General features: G+C 49.8%; 1 protein-coding gene across 7 annotated transcripts in view; it reads right to left on the reverse strand.

Moving 5' to 3' along the window:
- LOC115457644 (serrate RNA effector molecule homolog) overlaps window positions 1-17,725 on the reverse strand; it is a 65,156-nt gene that overhangs the window by 18,585 nt on the left and 28,846 nt on the right. For 5 of the 7 annotated variants that reach the window (XM_030187166.1, XM_030187165.1, XM_030187164.1 and 2 more), the window contains exons 6-10: window positions 10,238-10,407; window positions 9,791-9,957; window positions 8,967-9,083; window positions 8,336-8,456; window positions 1,665-1,804 (exon numbers count right to left, since the gene is read on the reverse strand). In XM_030187166.1, the coding sequence (XP_030043026.1) occupies window positions 1,665-1,804; window positions 8,336-8,456; window positions 8,967-9,083; window positions 9,791-9,957; window positions 10,238-10,407 (715 nt within the window). The remainder of the gene's footprint in view (window positions 1-1,664; window positions 1,805-8,335; window positions 8,457-8,966; window positions 9,084-9,790; window positions 9,958-10,237; window positions 10,408-17,725) is intronic. The other 2 variants (XM_030187167.1, XM_030187163.1) reach the window with 1 other exon arrangement.

Here is a 17,725-nt window from a genome sequence, read left to right on the forward strand (position 1 = left end):
GTATGTCGAAAGTTCTTGGCCAGGGGCACTTACGACACTTGACATGCCATCCAGGATCTCTGCCCAGAGTATAGCAACGAGCAGACTCTTGTCTGCATGTTTCTGACTTGGAACATTCTGTTCAGCAGAGGTTGGCGAATGCCCCATGCCAGGAGGATAACCTTTTTGGAGAGAAGGTTGCGGAGGACGCAGACCAAATCAAAAAACATACCAATACGGTCACGAAACGCCTAGCCACCTGGGGATACCTTGCAACCACTTAGAGGGTCTATCCCCAGCACAGCTCAGGTCCGCCTGCACCTGCTGCTTATGCTGTACACTAGCACCCTCCTCCCACAGACTGGGTCCCACTGCCTCTGGGCAAGTGATTTCCAGGTTACTGGGACCACACTCCCAGTGGTCCCACAGTTCCTAGGAAGCACTCACAGACCCAACACACAAAACACTTGCGCCCCGGAGCACTACGCATCAAGGGCGATCGATGTTTCTCAACATTGAATCCACATGTCACCTCGGGGTCGGGTCCAACAATGGACAGTCCTGGGGGCCCTGTACAGCAGGAGGTCTCAAGGCAGGTGGAGACTCACTTGATTCTCCACTACTCCAGGAACTGGACTTGGCTCCAAAAAGCGCACAGAACACAGTCAGGCTATGGCCAGGCCCAATACACTGAAGACACCAAGAATGAGTGACTTTCCCAGAGACTGTCCAATTGCACACCAGGTAAAGCGCTTAAAAGACACTGGGAACCTTTGTGGACATGGAAGGAAAAACTTCCTTGGCTAAATTAAATGAAGCGATGGTGCCTAAAAAAGGGGCAGGGAACATCAAAAAGGAAGGGAAAAATCCCGGCCAAAGTCAAGGCCTAAAATATCCTAATGACGACAGAAAAGAAAGTTAAAACTGGGCAAAAATCAAACCAAAAGATAAAGGAAAAAGGCAAAAAAAAAGGGGGTTCCACAAACGGGAACACAAAATCGCCGAAAGGCACAAAAAAAGCTCTTTGGACCGAGCAAATTGAGGAGACGGTAAAAACACACCCTCTCCTCACCGTGGTAGAAAAAAATACTGAGGAGACTGCGATCTCACTGCAGGCGGGAAGGCACTCACGCATGCGTGGTGGAGCGTGTCTTCCTCTCCACTTAAGCTAAGTCCCGGATTGGGCAACTGCGCAATGCGGGTTGGTGTCACCCACTTGTGAGAAAAGATAGGCTGGCTTGTCCTCGGAGAAAAAGGGTTATTCCCGCATCCATGGTGACTGTCGGTGCCCTCCAAAGGCCGGTGCCCCCTGCCACACTTACTGGGTTGCGCCAGCCCTGTGTGTGTGTGTATATGTATATATATATGTATATATATACATACACACACACACACATACATATACACACACACATACACATCAAATCCACAATAAACACAATTCAATTACATTTATAAGTACATGCACACAGAGTAAATCAAGTTGTATCTTTTTTCCCACAAGACACAGCACCCAGGTGTGGGCGAGTGTCTCAAGCTGCCAACAGTGGTATACATTAAATCTGATTGTCTCTTACATCTCATTCATTCTGACTACCAAATCAATAAGAAGTGCACTAGAAGATGAACAGTGCTGTTATAAGGTTAGTTGTTCGATTTGTGGGAGAGCTCTGGCCTGTACTCACTGCTATGATCTCAGCCCGTGAGATGTTTGGGGCAATGTTGCGCATGAAGAGGGAACAGGTCCTGTGCAAGGGGCGGGGTTTGACATCATCAGTCTTCTCCCGAATCGGCTTTTCTTCCTCCTTCTTCTCTTTTGAGTCCCCTGTGGTGACAAAAGGGCGTTATTAAGCTAAATGAATAAAAGGGTTTTACTCCAAGTACTTCATTGTTCCCAAAAAGTTGGGTGGTCCACAGCTGTTCAGGCTTTGAACAAATTCATCATGAAAGAGAAATCCAGAATGAATTCCTTAACAATTATCCTTACCCCTCATGGAAAAATTAGTTCTTACCTGATATTAGTCCCAACAGATCAATCCAGAGACTTGTGGGTTATGTCCCTCTACCAGCAGATGGAGATACAGAGAGAACCTCAGAGACAGCTATATGTGGTCATGTGCAGCCAGCTTCTCTTCAGTATGGTTGATACCAAAGCAGTGGAAATACAGAAACCCAAGAATACAACCACTTTCCTGCCCCTGTGAATCCAATTTGCAACCTCAACCGCCAAGGCGGGAGAGCAGTATACCACCAGAGTGGAGACTGAAATAATCTTGTGGGGTTTTTTTTTTTTGAAGGAAAGAAACCAAACGTAGGAACTCTTCCACTACGGATCCACTAAACTCAAAACACCTTTAAAAAAAAATGCAGAAATTGTCTCTGGATTGATCTGTTGGGACAAATGGAAAGAAAATAATCAGGTAAGAACTAATTTTTCCTTCCATAGCATCCCGCAGATCAATCCAGAGATTTGTGGGATGTACCAAAGCAGTCCTCAAGAAGAGTGGATTAAATCCACCCCAGAAGAAAGGGCTGCCACACCAAAACCCGCATCTTGACAAGCTGCCACATTCAAACTATGTTTGGTAAAGGAATGTACCAAAGCCCAAGTAGTGTCCCTGCAAATGTCCTCCAAAGAAACCAGACGAAACTTGGCATGGGAAGCTGCTTGCGCCCTTGTAGAGTGCGCCCGCACCTGAAAAGTAAGCCGACACTATCGTCTTCCACAACCAACACGTCACCGTGGCCCTGGACGCCATATCCCCTTTCTTGCACCCAGTATGGAGGACAGATGATCCGATTGGCAAAATTAATTGGTGACTTCCAAGCAGCACATAAGAATGCGTCGAACATCTAAGTACCGTAGTGTCTGGAACTCTGAGGGGTAGTCCTCATGTCGAAACACGGGTAACACCAACTCTTGGTTCAGATGAAAACGTAACACCACCTTGGGCAAGAAGGAGGGCACCGTCCGAAAGCATACTCCCACTTCCATGATGCGTAGGAAGGGGTCCCTGCAGGACAAGGCTTGCAGCTCCAACACGCATCTGGCTGAGGCGACAGCCACTAGGAAAACCATCTTCAAGGTGAGATCCTTCAAAGATAAGCTGTCCAAAGGCTCAAAGGGAGGATGCTGCATCGCCCATAGCACGAGGTTCAGATTCCACGTCGGAAGCACCAGTACCCTAAGTGGCCACAGATGGTTCACAGCCCGGAGGAAACAGACGTCAGCCCAGAGGAAAAGGATATCTAGCTGTGCAGCTAACAAAGTACCCTTAATGCGGCCCCTAAAGCAGGGGCCAAGAAAACAACAGGGCAACCGGTCTGCAAACTCCAAAATGGAAACACAAAAGAGCAGATCAATAAGAGAGAAATATCAATTTATTAAATAACAAAAATATTCAGAATCAGCCCGACACAAGCCGTGTTTCGCCCAGCAGGGCTGCGTCAAGGGCTATATAATATTCTTTTACTGTTGCTTCAAAGGGTTGTGCAAAAAAACAGCATACCAGATAAGTCATAAAAGGGAGCGACCTCCACCTCCTCCCAACAAGGTAGTTAGCTCGACCTCGCTCCGTGTAAAAGAAGCGCAGCAGTGGCACGCCAGACGAAGAACACCAAGCTTCAAACGTTCACCACACTGCGGTACGTGGTGGAAGTGGAACACTTCCTGGCCTGTAGCATGGTTGTAATAACCCTGTTCGGGTAACCCTTCGTCCTCAGATGTGCCCTCTCAAAGGCCAGTCTCTCTGAGACCAAAGTGGGAGAGATCCTTCATTCGAACAGGACCCTGAATCAGAAGTCCATCCTGTGCAGAGAGCCACAGAGGACGATTGGCTAAGAGGCGGATGAGGTCCACGCACTACGGGTGCAGAGACCAATCCAGAGCCACCAGGATCACCGTATTGGGATGTCTCGTAATCCAGCCCACCACATGCCCTACCATGGGCCATGGTGGGAAAACAAAGAAGATCCAAGGGCCATTTCTGCAGTACGGCATCGACTCCCTCTGCACCGGACTCCCTGCCCATGAAGAACCAGGCTACCTTCACTTTGGCCCTGGTGGCAATGAGGTCCATCTCCGGCCTTCCCCAGCGGTCTGTAATGTGCAAGAACGCCTGCAGCGACAGTTCCCTTTCATCCAGGTCCAACCAATTCCAACTGAGGAAGTCTGCCTGTACATCTGTCAATCCCACTATGTGCGCTTCCGACAGCAGGGTCATGTGTACTTCCGCCCAGTGGCGGAGGAACTCCGTCTCTTGTGCCAGGGATGCGCTCTTCACATATGCTACCACTGTAGCATACGTATAGCATGCTTATTCACGTATGCTACCACTGTAACATTGTCAGACAGCAACGGCACGGGCCAGGCGAGTCACCCTCAACTCTGACCAGTTGATGGACCATTACGCCTCCACCAGGGACCAAGCCCCCTGGGCCGTCCGACCTAGGCAATGAGACCTCCAACCGAATAGGGAAGCATACGTGGTCACTACCACCCAATCCGGCAACGCCAAGAGGCAACCCCGTTGAAGATGTTCCGCAGCCAGCCATCATTGCGTTGTTGACCTGGCTTGTGGCATCCACAGCGCCCAGACCTGATAATCCTCTGACAGTCAACCGACTGCCGAGGTGAGATAACTGAAGAGGTCACATGTGGCTCCTGGCTTACAATACCACATCCAAGATGGCTGCCATGGAGCCAGCACTTGAATGTAATCCCAGGCCCGTGGTGCCAGCTTCCGCAGGAGATTTTCCAGTTGCCACTGGAGCCTTGAACTGCGCGCTGCTGGTAGGGACATCATCACTGCCCACATGCTAAACTGAACCCAAGCACTCCAGCGACTGCAATGGCAAAAGATGGCATTTTGGCTAATTGATCATCCAGCCTAGGAAGCGGAAATCACTGTCTGTCAACTTGATACTCTCCTTGTAGGATGGTGCTCGAATGAGCCAATCGTCCTTCTGGAATGCTGCCACGACAACCAACATGACCTCTGAGAAAGTTCTGGGTGCTGTAGTGAGTCCGAATGGCATCGCCTGAAACTGCCAGTGCTGATCAAGCACCGCAAAGCGAAGAAAGCGTTGATGAGGGCCAAATGGGGATGTGCAGATATGCCTCTTTCAGGTCAAGTGGGGTCAAAAATTCCCCAGGTTGTACCGCGACAATGAACAAGTGCAAAGTTTCCATTCTGAAGTGCCAAATTCGTAAGGCTTTGTTTACCACCTTGCGGTCCAATATAGGGTGAGAGCGACGCCCTTTTTGAACACCATAAAGTAAATGGAGCAACTCTTCCGGTGGGTCGCACTACACTGAGGCGTAACAAATACGTCAGGGTCTCCCACAATATAGCCATCTTGGCCTCAGACTTGAAGGAAGAATCTAGGAAGAAGTCTGACAAAAGTCGGGCAAACTGGAGTTTGTATCCATTCCCAATTACCTCCAAGACCCATTCATCAGAAGTTACTCTGGCCCACTCCCCCGGAAAGTGGGACAGTCTTCCCCCAACAACTGGCAGGGAATGGGGCAGGGCCCCCTCATTGTGAGCCTCTTGCGTGAGGCTGTGCTCTAGAGGCAGAAACTGCCAATCGTAGCTCGCTACAAAAGGACTGCGACTTCTGCTGAAAACAAAGTTGCTGAAAGGCCTGGGCGGTAGCACTTAGCCTCTCGGAAGCGGGACAATGTGGAGCAGGTTCCCGCCTTTGATCTATCTTCGGGCAAGTGCTGAGCCTTAGAATTACTCAGCACTTTAACAATCTTTTCTAGATCTTCCCCAAAGAGAAATTTCCCCCAAAAGGCAACCTTGCTAATCTCAACTTAGAAGCCACATCTGCCGCCCAATGTCGCAACCAAATCTAGTGATGTGCTGAGACGGCCAATAACCCTCCTTGGCAGATGCCTGCAGCAAATCATAAAGAAGGTCCGCTAAGAAAGCTAGACTGGACTCCAGAGCTGGGAGGATAAGCTCCTCAGCCGATGAAGCCTTTTGAACCCAGGAAAAACATGCCCAGCCCGTGTAAGAGCCACACAGGGTTGCCTAAAGGCTGAGTGCCAACACCTGGAAGTTAAGTTTGAGAGAAGACTCCAGCTTATGATCCTGAGGATCCTTAAGGGTCATACCACCCTCAACCGGTAAAGTGGTCTTCTTCGTGACTGCCGTAATCAAAAAGTCGACCATAGGCAGCCGCAGGGACTCCAAATCTGATGCTGGCAGGGAATAAAGGCGAGCTATCACCTGCGTCACTCTCAGTCTGGCATATCCCATTGTGCCAAGATGAGGATTTTCATGGCCTCATGAATGTGGAATGATTTTGTGGGGCTCTTGGTACACGACATAATAGATGGAGTGGGCAGCGGGCCGGTTGTGCCCTCCAAAGATGAAAAATATTCAAAACCTCAAGCGTCCTAATAATCAGGGCCAGAAGCTCCTCTTTTCTAAATAAGCAGGACGCTGTGTTGTCAGGGGATCCGTGGCCCCTGGGGGGAGAGTCCCCTTAAAGGTGGGCATCGTCCCCATCCGACTCCGCTGAGGTGGCATCAAAATCCAAGGCAATAGAGGTTGTGATGAGTGGCAAGACTCGGGAGGAGAGGGAGAAGTATCTATCTAGGCCCTATGAAGCTCCTGACCACTTTAATAAGAACGCTTTGTGCAGGAGTAGCACAAACTCTGGCGAAAACGGGGCCCCCTCGTTTCCAGCAGCTTGTGCCGGGTCATTAACACGACTGGAATCTGCCCGCAGAAAAGCCTGCTCAGATTGAGGGTTTCCTGCCACCACATGCAACGTCGAGTGCAGCGGCACTGAGAAAGTGGTGCAAACATCAGGATCCGTCACGGACAGGCCGGCAGTTCCCGCCAAAATGGGAAGTCTCCTCCGCATCACCAAAAACCGGGCTGCCTGCTCCTGCTGGTCTCACTTTGGGCGTGCTACACCACGCACACGTATTGCACCTGCCGGCCAATGCTCGCCGGCTCCCAAACCAGAACAGCGCTTGGTGGCTTCTGACAGTACCGACACGGGGAGCACTGAGGGAAACACTGCGGCCCCTCCCGACCGAAAGTCAAGCGCTAGAAAGCGCTCCTGCGTCTGGCTCCCTTCGGGTCTTTTTTTATTTTTTGCTGCCCCTCCAGAGCTTACCTTAGTGGCCAGATGCTGCTTGTTTTATTATTTTCCAGGAGACAGTAAGTGCCAGAGCAAGCAGGGCACAGGAGGCTGGGAACAGGGGAGTATCTGGCACCACCAGGTATACCCCCGAAAACATCCACACGATCTGGGACCTCAACCCTAATCCAGGCTCAACAGGGATGAGGCTGGACGGGCTAGGAGCTGGATCAATCCAGAGCTGCACAGTTATGACTCTCCACCTGCTAGGTAGACAGAATACTGAAGAGAAGCTGGCTGCACATGACTACATATAGCTATCTCTGAAATTCTCTCTCTTATTTCCATCTGCTGGTAGAGGGACATAACCCTCACGTCTCTGGATTGATCTGTGGGATGCTATGGAAACAGTCCACTCTCCATGTAACCACAACCTTGTTATGGGCTCAGCACTGAAAGATCAGTTATTGCTAACAAATACTCAACCTCTTACCTTCTATATAACCAATGGTACAAATTCAGCACTGAGGGCAATTTTTCCTCATATAGACTCTCTCCCCTAACTCTCTATATAATAATCACAGGTCTGCTGCATGTTCATATCTTAGCACCAAGGGAACTTCCTTTCCTTTCACCCACCACACTATTAAAAGGTCAGGGTCCAGAAGGTAGGCAATACTTATTATCACTCCACAGCAATTGGCCATGTGAAGACTCAGGTTTTTTTTTTTTTTTTTTGTTTTGTTACATTTGTACCCCGCGCTTTCCCACTCATGGCAGGCTCAATGCGGCTTACATGGGGCAATGGAGGTTTAAGTGACTTGCCCAGAGTCACAAGGAGCTGCCTGTGCCTGAAGTGGGAATCGAACTCAGTTCCTCAGTTCCCCTGGACCAAAGTCCATCACCCTAACCACTAGGCCACTCCTCCACTCCACAAGGTTCCCTTCTAACATATACCAGCGGTGCTACAGAAGCAGCATTTATGACTCTTCATGGAAGACAATCTCAACCATCTCTCAACAAAAACAGCTAAATGCTCAACTTGGGGGATGGAGATAACTGCAATTTGCAATCAATGATTTTTTGCTTTGGATAGCTAGGCTAAGTTTCAGCAGTGGTGGTGGGGCCACGGAGATATAAAGGAGGAGAAAAAAATCCTGGGTAGTTGCAAAGAAAGACTCCGTGGAACTCAAAAGAGAAGGAGGAGGAGAAAACTGGCAGGCATAAAAAAATCTCTCTATATTGAAAATATCACCTGCAATTTCCTTCTCATCGGCCGGCTTCCCACTTTCTGACTCTGACTCAGACTCAGAGGCACTGCCTTCATCTTCACTGTCATCCCCACTTCGCTTTCTTTTCTTCTTTTTCTTTGCCTGCTTTGGGAGGAATAAGTGGTAACATAATATGAGAAATTCCCATACCCTCATCCCCAGGCACCTTGAACAAACATATATTGTTTCTCTAGGAAACAAGGCTGCTTTATCTGCAATATTTACGGGAGATTAAGAATTAGTTATGCATACGGCATCTTCATATGTAGATGTTTTGTCCCTGTTATACATTCTCTACACAATTATTTTGAAATAGATATACACATCTTTTTTTTTTTTTTTTTAAGTGGTCTCTATATGTTGCTTTTCAAATCACTGGTTTAATATACCCTGGTGCAGGCAGAAGCCGAAACAGTTTTATATAGCTCTTTCAATTTATTTTTCACAATAAAAACTATAAAACAATTCTGCATGTGCTCTGAGGTTTTACTCTCTTCTTTATCCTGTATTCTAGCTGTATAACATTGCCTCTTTTCTTCTACGGTCTGCCAATGCAGCCAATTATAGAAAAGTTACCTCATGTCATTTGGTATTGTTTTAAACTTGGACATCTACCTTCTTGGGTTCCTTGTCTGGCTCCTCTTTGGGGACTGTCTTCTTCTCCTTCTCCTCCTCCTCCTCCTGCTCCTCTGCCTTCTTCGGTTTCTCTTCTGGAGGTTCCTCACCCTCTGCCTGTGATTAAGGGGATGGGGCGAGGAAGAAAGACTGAAAATGTTTCTATTAAGTCACTATGTATGGATTCTGCCATCTTTCATGCCTTTAAAATGACTGGCCCCCTCCCCTCCACCCGAATATTTGATTTTTCATGCAGCCAGATACGGCAGTAAGAGAAAAGAAAATAGCAGGCACTCTCTTAAATAGCACCAATACTATCAAACATCAGTGGAAGATTGCTTTAAAATTCCCAATCTGTAGCAGCTTGAAGCTACAGATTGGTGGGAGGCAGGGATAGTGCTGGGCACACTTACACGGTCTGTGCCAGAGCTGGTGGTGGGAGGCGGGACTGGTAGTTGGGAGGCGGGGATAGTGCTGGGCAGACTTATAGGGTCTGTGCCAGAGCTGGTGGTTGGGAGGCGGGGATAGGGCTGGCCAGACTTATACGGTCTGTGCACTGAAGAGGACAGTACAAATAAAAAAGTAGCACATATGAATGTATCTTCTTGGGCAGACTGGATGGACCGTGCAGGTCTTTTTCTGCCGTCATCTACTATGTTTACTAAATCGTTTTTTACTTAAAACAAAAATTAGCAAGAAGCTCTAAGAAAAGCAATAGATCAGCTCAAACTTCATGGCACGAAGAGCCTGTAAACAAAATATAAGCCAAGTTGTCTGATGACACAAACTGAAGGGAAGTCCTTGATTCTTCCCAGTCTCCTCACCTTTTTGCTCTCCTCCTTTTCTTCCTTCTCTGCAGCTTTCTTTTCACCATCTGGTGGGCGCACCTCATCCTTCTTCCCCGCTTCAGCTTTCTCCTGCTTCTCCTCTTCTTCCTCCATGTCCAGGATCTTCATGTCATGCTCAGTTCCCCCTTCCATCTTTATCACAGCTGAAGCAAAGAAGGGCACCCCGTGCAGGGGCAGGAAGGGATCAAAGTTACTTACAACAGGGAAAAGTGCACATGATGAATGAATGTTCTCACTGGCCATAGTTACTGCAACAGAATTTTCTCTTTTCTCCCTGTCTCAAGAAAAAGGCAACAGAGAAAAGAAGTTGCCTGCTAGAAGTGGCATGCAGTTTTTTTTTTAATCTCCTTCAGACCTCATGTCCTCTGGCTCACAGGGAAAGAAGGATCCTTGAGAGAAATGGGGATGTCTACCCTCACATACCTGCATCAAACAGCTTGACAATTGCATTGGCTTTTTCGATGTCCAGTGTCAGTGTATCAAACCAGTTGTTATCCATCAGGTACATGTACACTCCCAGTCGGTTACGCAGGGCACTGTGGACTTCCTGCTTCCGCTTGCCCACCTCATCCGGGTGATATCGGGAGCGGAACCTTTAGGCCATGAAAACCAAGAGGGAAGGCCGCAAATCAAACCACAGAGAGGGAAAGAGGAATATACAGTAGCAACCAAAACAAAGAACGGCCCTTTTTAGTCCTGCCCCTCCTTTCCACTCTCCAAAGCAGCATGCAATCTACTCTGGGATCCTACTAGGTACTTGTGACCTGAACTAGCCATGGTTGGAAATACAATGATGGGCTTGAAGGACCTTTGGTCTGACCCAGATTTATGTTCTGAAATGTTCATATGTACAACATGATAAACAAAGCAGAGGCATACCAGATTAAAAGGAATGAGGCAAAAATCACTGAAGTAGCAGTAGGGTTTTCTTTTACTATCATCACAAGCTCAATGGTAACCTAAGCTATTATATAATAAAACAGGAACCCATGCAAGCTTAGACTGACTGCATTGAATATTCAAAGGGCAAAGTAGTACAAAAGCTTTTGAGACGGCAGCTCTCTAAATATCACTTAAAGTATCAATTCCACTGGTCTGATAAATAGTAAGTATTATGATCTCCCCACCCCAAAGAACCCCCAATGATAAAAGGATTCTTTGTTCTGGGCTTGTTTTATTATCTAAAGAATCATGTGCACCCACTAAGCAGCGAGGTTACTAACCTGTAGCAGGTATTCTCCGAGGACAGCAGGCTGATTGTTCTCACTGATGGGTGACATCCCCGGCAGCCCCAGGATCGGAAGATCTTCCTAGCAACAGAAGTTTGCTAGCTCTCGCGAGATCCGCATGCATCACGCATGCGCGACCGTCTTCCCGCCCGCTACAGCGTGTTCCTCAGTCCAGTATAAAGCAAAGACAAGGGAAGACACAACTCCAAAGGGAGGAGAATGGGATTGTGAGAACAATCAGCCTGCTGTCCTCAGAGAATACCTGCTACAGGTTAGTAACCTCGCTTTCTCCGAGGACAAGCAGGCTGCTTGTTCTCACTGATGGGGTATTCCTAGCCCCCAGGCTCACTCAAAACAAAAAACATTGGTCAATTGGGCCTCGCAACAGCGAGGACATAACTGAGATTGACCTAGAACCAGAACCAACTAACCGAGTGCAGCCTGGAACAGAATAAAAATGGGCCTAGGGGGGGTGGAGTTGGATTCAAACCCCAAACAGATTCTGCAGCACCGACTGCCCGAACCGACTGTCGCGTCAGGTATCCTGCTGTAGGCAGTAATGAGATGTGAATGTGTGGACTGATGACCACATCGCAGCCTTGCAAATCTCTTCAATAGTGGCTGACTTCAAGTGGGCCACTGACGCCGCCATGGCTCTAACACTGTGAGCCGTGACATGACAAGTGCAGAAGGTATTCAAGCAGGGTCTGTGTAGGACAAGAACGAGAATCTAGGGACTGGCTGTCACACCAGACGGCAAACTTCTTCCACTTGGAAGCATAACACCTTTTCGTGGAATCTTTCCTGAAAGCAAGACTCAGAAGACACCCTCAGAAAGACCCAAGGAGGCAAAGTCTACTCTATCAACATCCAGGCTGTGAGAGCCAGGGACTGGAGGCTGGGATGCAGAAGCGCCCCCTCGTTCTGAGGGTTGGAAAACCCTCCAATCTCCACGGTTCTTCGGAAGACAACTCCAGAAGAAGAGGGAACCAGATCTGTTGCGGCCAGAATGGAGCGATCAGAATCATGCTTCCATGGTCCTGCTTGAGTTTCAGCTAAGTCTTCCCTACCAAGGGTATGGGAGGATACGCATACAGGAGGCCCTTCCCCCAATGCAGGAGAAAGGCATCCGACGCTAGTCTGCCGTGGGCCTGAAGTCTGGAACAGAACTGAGGAACCTTGTGATTGGTCTGAGTGGCAAAAAGATCTACCAAGGGGGTACCCCACGCTTGAAAGATCTTGCGAACAACTCTCGAGTTGAGAGACCACTCGTGAGGTTGCCTTATCCTGCTCAACCTGTCGGTCAGACTGTTGTTTACGCCTGCCAGGTACGTGGCTTGAAGAAACATGCCATGACGGCGAGCCCAAAGCCACATCCTGATTGCTTCCTGACACAGGGGGCGAGATCCGGTGCCCCCCTGCTTGTTGATGTAATACATGGCAACCTGATTGTCTGTCTGAATTTGGATGATTTGGTTGGATAGCCGATCTCTGAAAGCCTTTAGCGCGTTCCAGACTGCTCTTAACTCCAGGAGATTGATCTGAAAACCTGTCTCCTGGAAGGACCAACATCCCTGGGTGTGAAGCCCATCGACATGAGCTCCCCACTCCAGGAGAGACGCATCCGTAGTCAGCACTTTTTGCGGCTGAGGAATTTGAAAGGGACGTCCCAAGGTCAAATTGGAGCGAATTGTCCACCAATGCAGGGTTTTGAGAAAGAGTGTGGACAGCTGGATAACGTCTTCTAGTTCCCCCACAGCTTGATACCACTGGGAAGCTAGAGTCCATTAAGCAGATCTCATGTGGAGATGGGCCATGGGAGTCATGTGGACTGTTGAGGTCATGTGGCCGAGCAATCTCAGCATCTGCCGAGCCGCTGAGACGCTTGTACCCAAGAGACCAGGGACAAAAGATTGTGGGAGTCCAGCAGAGCTCCTATGAATTCTAGTCTTTGAACTGGAAGAAGGTGGGACTTTGGATAATTTATCACAAACCCCAGTAGCTCCAGGAGTTGAATAGTCACCTGCATGGACTGTAGAGCTCCTGCCTCCGAGGTGTTCTTGACCAGCCAATCGTCGAGATAAGGGAACACATGCACTCCCAGTCTGTGTAGAGATGCCGCCACTACAGCCAGGCATTTCGTGAACACTCTGGGTGCAGAAGCGAGACCAAAGGGTAGCACACAGTACAGAAAATGCTATGTTCCCAGACGGAATCGAAGATACTGTCTGTGAGCTGGCAGTATCGGGATGTGAGTATAAGCATCCTTTAAGTCCAGAGAGCATAACTAATCGTTTTTCTGAATCATGGGAAGAAGGGTGCCCAGGGAAAGCATCCTGAACTTTTCTCGAACCAGATATTTGTTCAGGGCCCTTAGGTCGAGGATGGGACGCATCCCCCCTGTTTTCTTTTCCACAAGAAAGTACCTGGAATAGAATCCCAGCCCTTCCTGCCCCGGTGGCACGGGCTCAACCGCATTGGCGCTGAGAAGGGCGGAGAGTTCCTCTGCAAGTACCTGCTTGTGCTGGAAGCTGAAAGACTGAGCTCCTGGAGGACAATTTGGAGGTTTTGAGATCAAATTGAGGACGTATCCTAGCCGGACTATTTGGAGAACCCACTGGTTGGAGGTTATGAGAGACCACCTTTGGTGAAAAAACTTTAACCTCCCTCTGACCGGCAGATCGTCCGGCACAGACACTTATCTCGACTATGCTCACCTGGAGCCAGTCAAAAGCCCGTCTCTTGCTTTTGCTGGGGAGCTGCAGGGGCCTGAGGAGGCGCACGCTGTTGACGCGAACGAGCGCGCTGGGGCTTAGCCTGAGCAGGATGGTGGGCAGGGGGATTGTACCTACGCTTATTATAAGGAGCATTCCTCCGTCCCACATAAAACCGTCTACCTGTAGAGGTAGATGCTGAAGGCGTCCGGTGGGAGAGCTTGTCAAATGCGGTGTCCCGCTGGTGGAGCAGTTCTACTACCTGTTCAACGCGCTCACCAAAAATGTTATCCCCCCCGCAAGGAAGATCCGCAATCCGCTGCTGGACTCTATTCTCCAGGTCAGAGGCACGCAGCCATGAGAGTCTGCGCATCACTATACCCTGAGCAGCGGCCCTGGACGCTACATCAGAAGTGTCGTAGGCACCCCTGGACAGGAATTTCCTACACGCCTTCAGCTGCCTGACCACCTCCTGAAAAGGCTTGGCCTGCTCCGATGGGAGCTTATTGACCAAGTCCGCCAGCTGCCGCACACTGTTCCGCATGTGGATGCTCGTGTACAGCTGGTAGGATTGGATCTTGGACACGAGCATAGCAGAATGGTAGGCCTTCCTCCCAAAAGAGTCTAGAGTCTTAGATTCACGGCCCAGGGGCGCCGAGGCTTAATCTCTACTACTCTTGGCTTTCTTGAGAGCCGAGTCCACAACTCCAGAGTCATGAGACAACTGGGTCCTCATCAACTCCGGGTCCCCATGGACTCGATACTGGGACTCAATCTTCTTGGGAATGTGGGGGTTACTTAATGGTTTCGCCCAGTTCGCCATCAATGTCTGCTTCAGGACATTATGAAGGGGAACAGTGAACGACTCCTTAGGTGGTGAAGGATAGTCCAGGACCTCGAACATCTCAGCCCTGGGCTCATCCTCAGTAACCACTGGGAAGGGAATGGCCGTAGACATTTCCCGGACAAAGGAGGAGAAAGACAGACTCTAGGGGGAGAAAGCTTTCTCTCTGGCGAAGGGGTGGGATCGGAAGGTAGGCCAAAAGACTCCTCGTCAGAGAAATACCTGGTGTCTTCCTCCGCCTCCCACGAGGCCTCACCGTCTGTATTGGGCACAAGTTCAGGACTTCAGTCCGAAGCCGAGCCCGCCTCGACGTCGAGGAACCCGGTCCCCTACGGCGGTGCCAAGAAGACTCCCGTGCCGGCGGCGACGAAGCTCCCTCCAACAACATTGGCGGGGAGTCCTCCTGGGTGGCAGTGGACACCGATGCCGCAAGCAGTAACAGCGTCGCAGTCCGCACCATGGACGAAGAGCCAACTGCCACATGACTCGACGGTACCGCCAGCGCAGGCACCGGCGGTACCAGAGCAGGTCGCAGCAGCCCTTCCAGAATCTCTGGAAGTATGGCTCTGAGGCGCTCGTCCAGAGTGGCTGTCGAGCAAGGCAGTGGGGCCGGTACCGGCGACGAGCTGAGAACCTGTCTGGAGCGTGGAGGTAGTACCGGGCTGTCCGGAGCAGAGCGCATCAACACCTATTGTATGGACGGTGAGCGGTCCTCCTGGCGTCGACGCTTCGTGGGTACTGAATCCTTCGGTGTCCCGGAGCTCTCGGTACTATGACGGGAAGTTGACCGAAGCACCGCATCAGCGCCTCCTGGTACCGATGAGGAAGACGTGGAATCCAAATGTCTCCTCAGGGCCAGGTCCGAAGGTGGTCGGTCCCGGAGGGCCTGCACCGCAGGAGCCCTCGAGGCAAGTGGAGACCCACTCGATGGCTCACTGCTACCAGCGTGGTATCTCTGGACAGCCATCACCTGCACTTCTGACGTCGATGCTCCCTCCGATGCAGACATCGATACCGGCGATGACCTCGGTACCGCTGGCTCCGTTGACGCCGAAAGACCGGACGAGGCTCCGAACAGGATGTTCCACTGAGCCAATCTCGCCGCCTGGGTCCTCTTTTAGAGCTGGAGGCACAAAGTACAGGCGTCCGGGCGATGACCAGCCCTGAGACACTGAAGACACGATACATGTCTATCAGTTAGCGAGATCCTCTGGTGGCACCGTGTGCACTTGAAGCCACTGGCAGGCTTCAAGGACATGGGCGGAAAAATCGCGCCGGCGAGGTCAAACGCGATGATGCCGAAAAAAGGGGCACCAAAAAATGGAAAAGACCCTGATGGGCGGCAGAACAGGTCGCACACGGAAAAGAAAGGAAACTTCGAAGAAGTACCGGAAAACAAAACAAACTTTTTTTTTTCCTTAACCCATGAGAGGAGATACGAACAAGCCAAAAAGGCACAAAAACCGCTGCGAAGAATGCGATGGGGGCCTCTCTGGGGCCGTGAACGAGCGATACATGTCCGTTCTGACAGCGGAAAAAGAGAGACTGAGGAGCATGCTGTAGCGGGCGGGAAGACGGTCATGCATGCAGATCTCGCGAGAGCTAGCAAACTTCTGCTAGGAAGATCTTCCGATCCTGGGGCTGCCGTGGACGTCACCCATCAGTGAGAACAAGCAGCCTGCTTGCCCTCGGAGAAATAACAGTTTACAAGAAGGCCAGCCCATCACGGGGCATAATGCCCCAGCAGTACTCCCTTGGGGCTAAGTAGAATTGCAAAAGGAATAGTCCTTACCACTTCTGCAGGAAACCCCATATACCCACCCCCTTTACATACCAAAATACATACAAATCACAGCAAGTAATCAGCATCTCACAAGTGTCAACTTTTACAATTAAGCAGAGAGAGAAGAAATTAAAGTTCTCCAGAATTCCACATTTACCTTCAATATTCTGCGAATTTTAGGTGGTTTCAGATATATAACAAGTACAGTGCCTCTTACTTTAACACCTCCAGCCTCCAACTGGTGTTTCAGGATTTCTTCAGAAATTTTTTATGGGATTTTAAAACAAAAATCTGGACATTTGGTGCATTTTCATTTTTTTGGTGTATTTTCCAACCTGCCTGACTATGCCCTACAAACTTTTGTTCACTAAACACCGCATTGGGCGCGGCGTGTGTTCTGACTGAGCTAAAAAAAAAATGTACAAAACAAAACAAAAAAACAAAAACAAAATATTGGCACCAAAGTCACAGAAAGACAAGCGCTCCATGGCTTTCGTGGATGGCCAGAAAAAGGTGCTTCAAAGGGCACGGAGTCCTGAGTCTGGTTCTTGAGGGGAAAAGAGGGTTTTGGTTAAGAATCAGATATCCACAGAGCACATCACACAACGGCAGCAGCATACAGTAAGCTGACAGCAAGGTAGGGAGAGGGGCTTGAGGTCAAGCATACAGTATGCGAACAGGGTCTAAGGATTCCATACAAAGGATGCAGGAGCTGGTGGGAGAACCCAAGGATTTATCACAGAGGGTACAAGGAGATGAATGGGTTGCCTGAGGAATCAGAAGTGTGTGCAAGGATGGGAGAAGAGGAAAGATGGCAGGTGGCAGCCATTTGTGTGCAGGAACTGGGAGGGGGGTGGCCTGAGGATTCAGTACAGGTGGAATCGTAAGGGAAACCAGATGATGTAGGGGCCTGAGAATCCACCAGAGAGGGTGCAGAAGCAGGCCGAAGCCTGAGGATACAGCACACAGGATGAGGGAGAGGTCTAGAGATGCACCACAAAGGATGTGAGGTAAGGGAAGCCTGAAAACACAGCATAGAGTGTACAAGGAATGGAAGAGGGCCTGAGAAAATAGCACAGTTTTAGGGAGCTGGGGTGGAGATTAGGGATTTCCATCTAAGATAGCGAGGTTACTAACCTGTAGCGGGTATTCTCCAAGGACAGCAGGCTGATTGTTCTCACTGATGGGTGACGTCCACGGCAGCCCCAGGATCGGAAGATCTTCCTAGCAACGGAAGTTTGCTAGCTCTCGCGAGATCCGCATGCATCACACATGCGCGACCGTCTTCCCGCCCGCTTCAGCAAGCTCCTCAGTCCAGTATAAAGAAAATACAAGGGAAGA

The sequence above is a fragment of the Microcaecilia unicolor genome, chromosome 14 (assembly GCF_901765095.1).
Source record: "Microcaecilia unicolor chromosome 14, aMicUni1.1, whole genome shotgun sequence".
Lineage (NCBI taxonomy): Eukaryota > Metazoa > Chordata > Amphibia > Gymnophiona > Siphonopidae > Microcaecilia > Microcaecilia unicolor.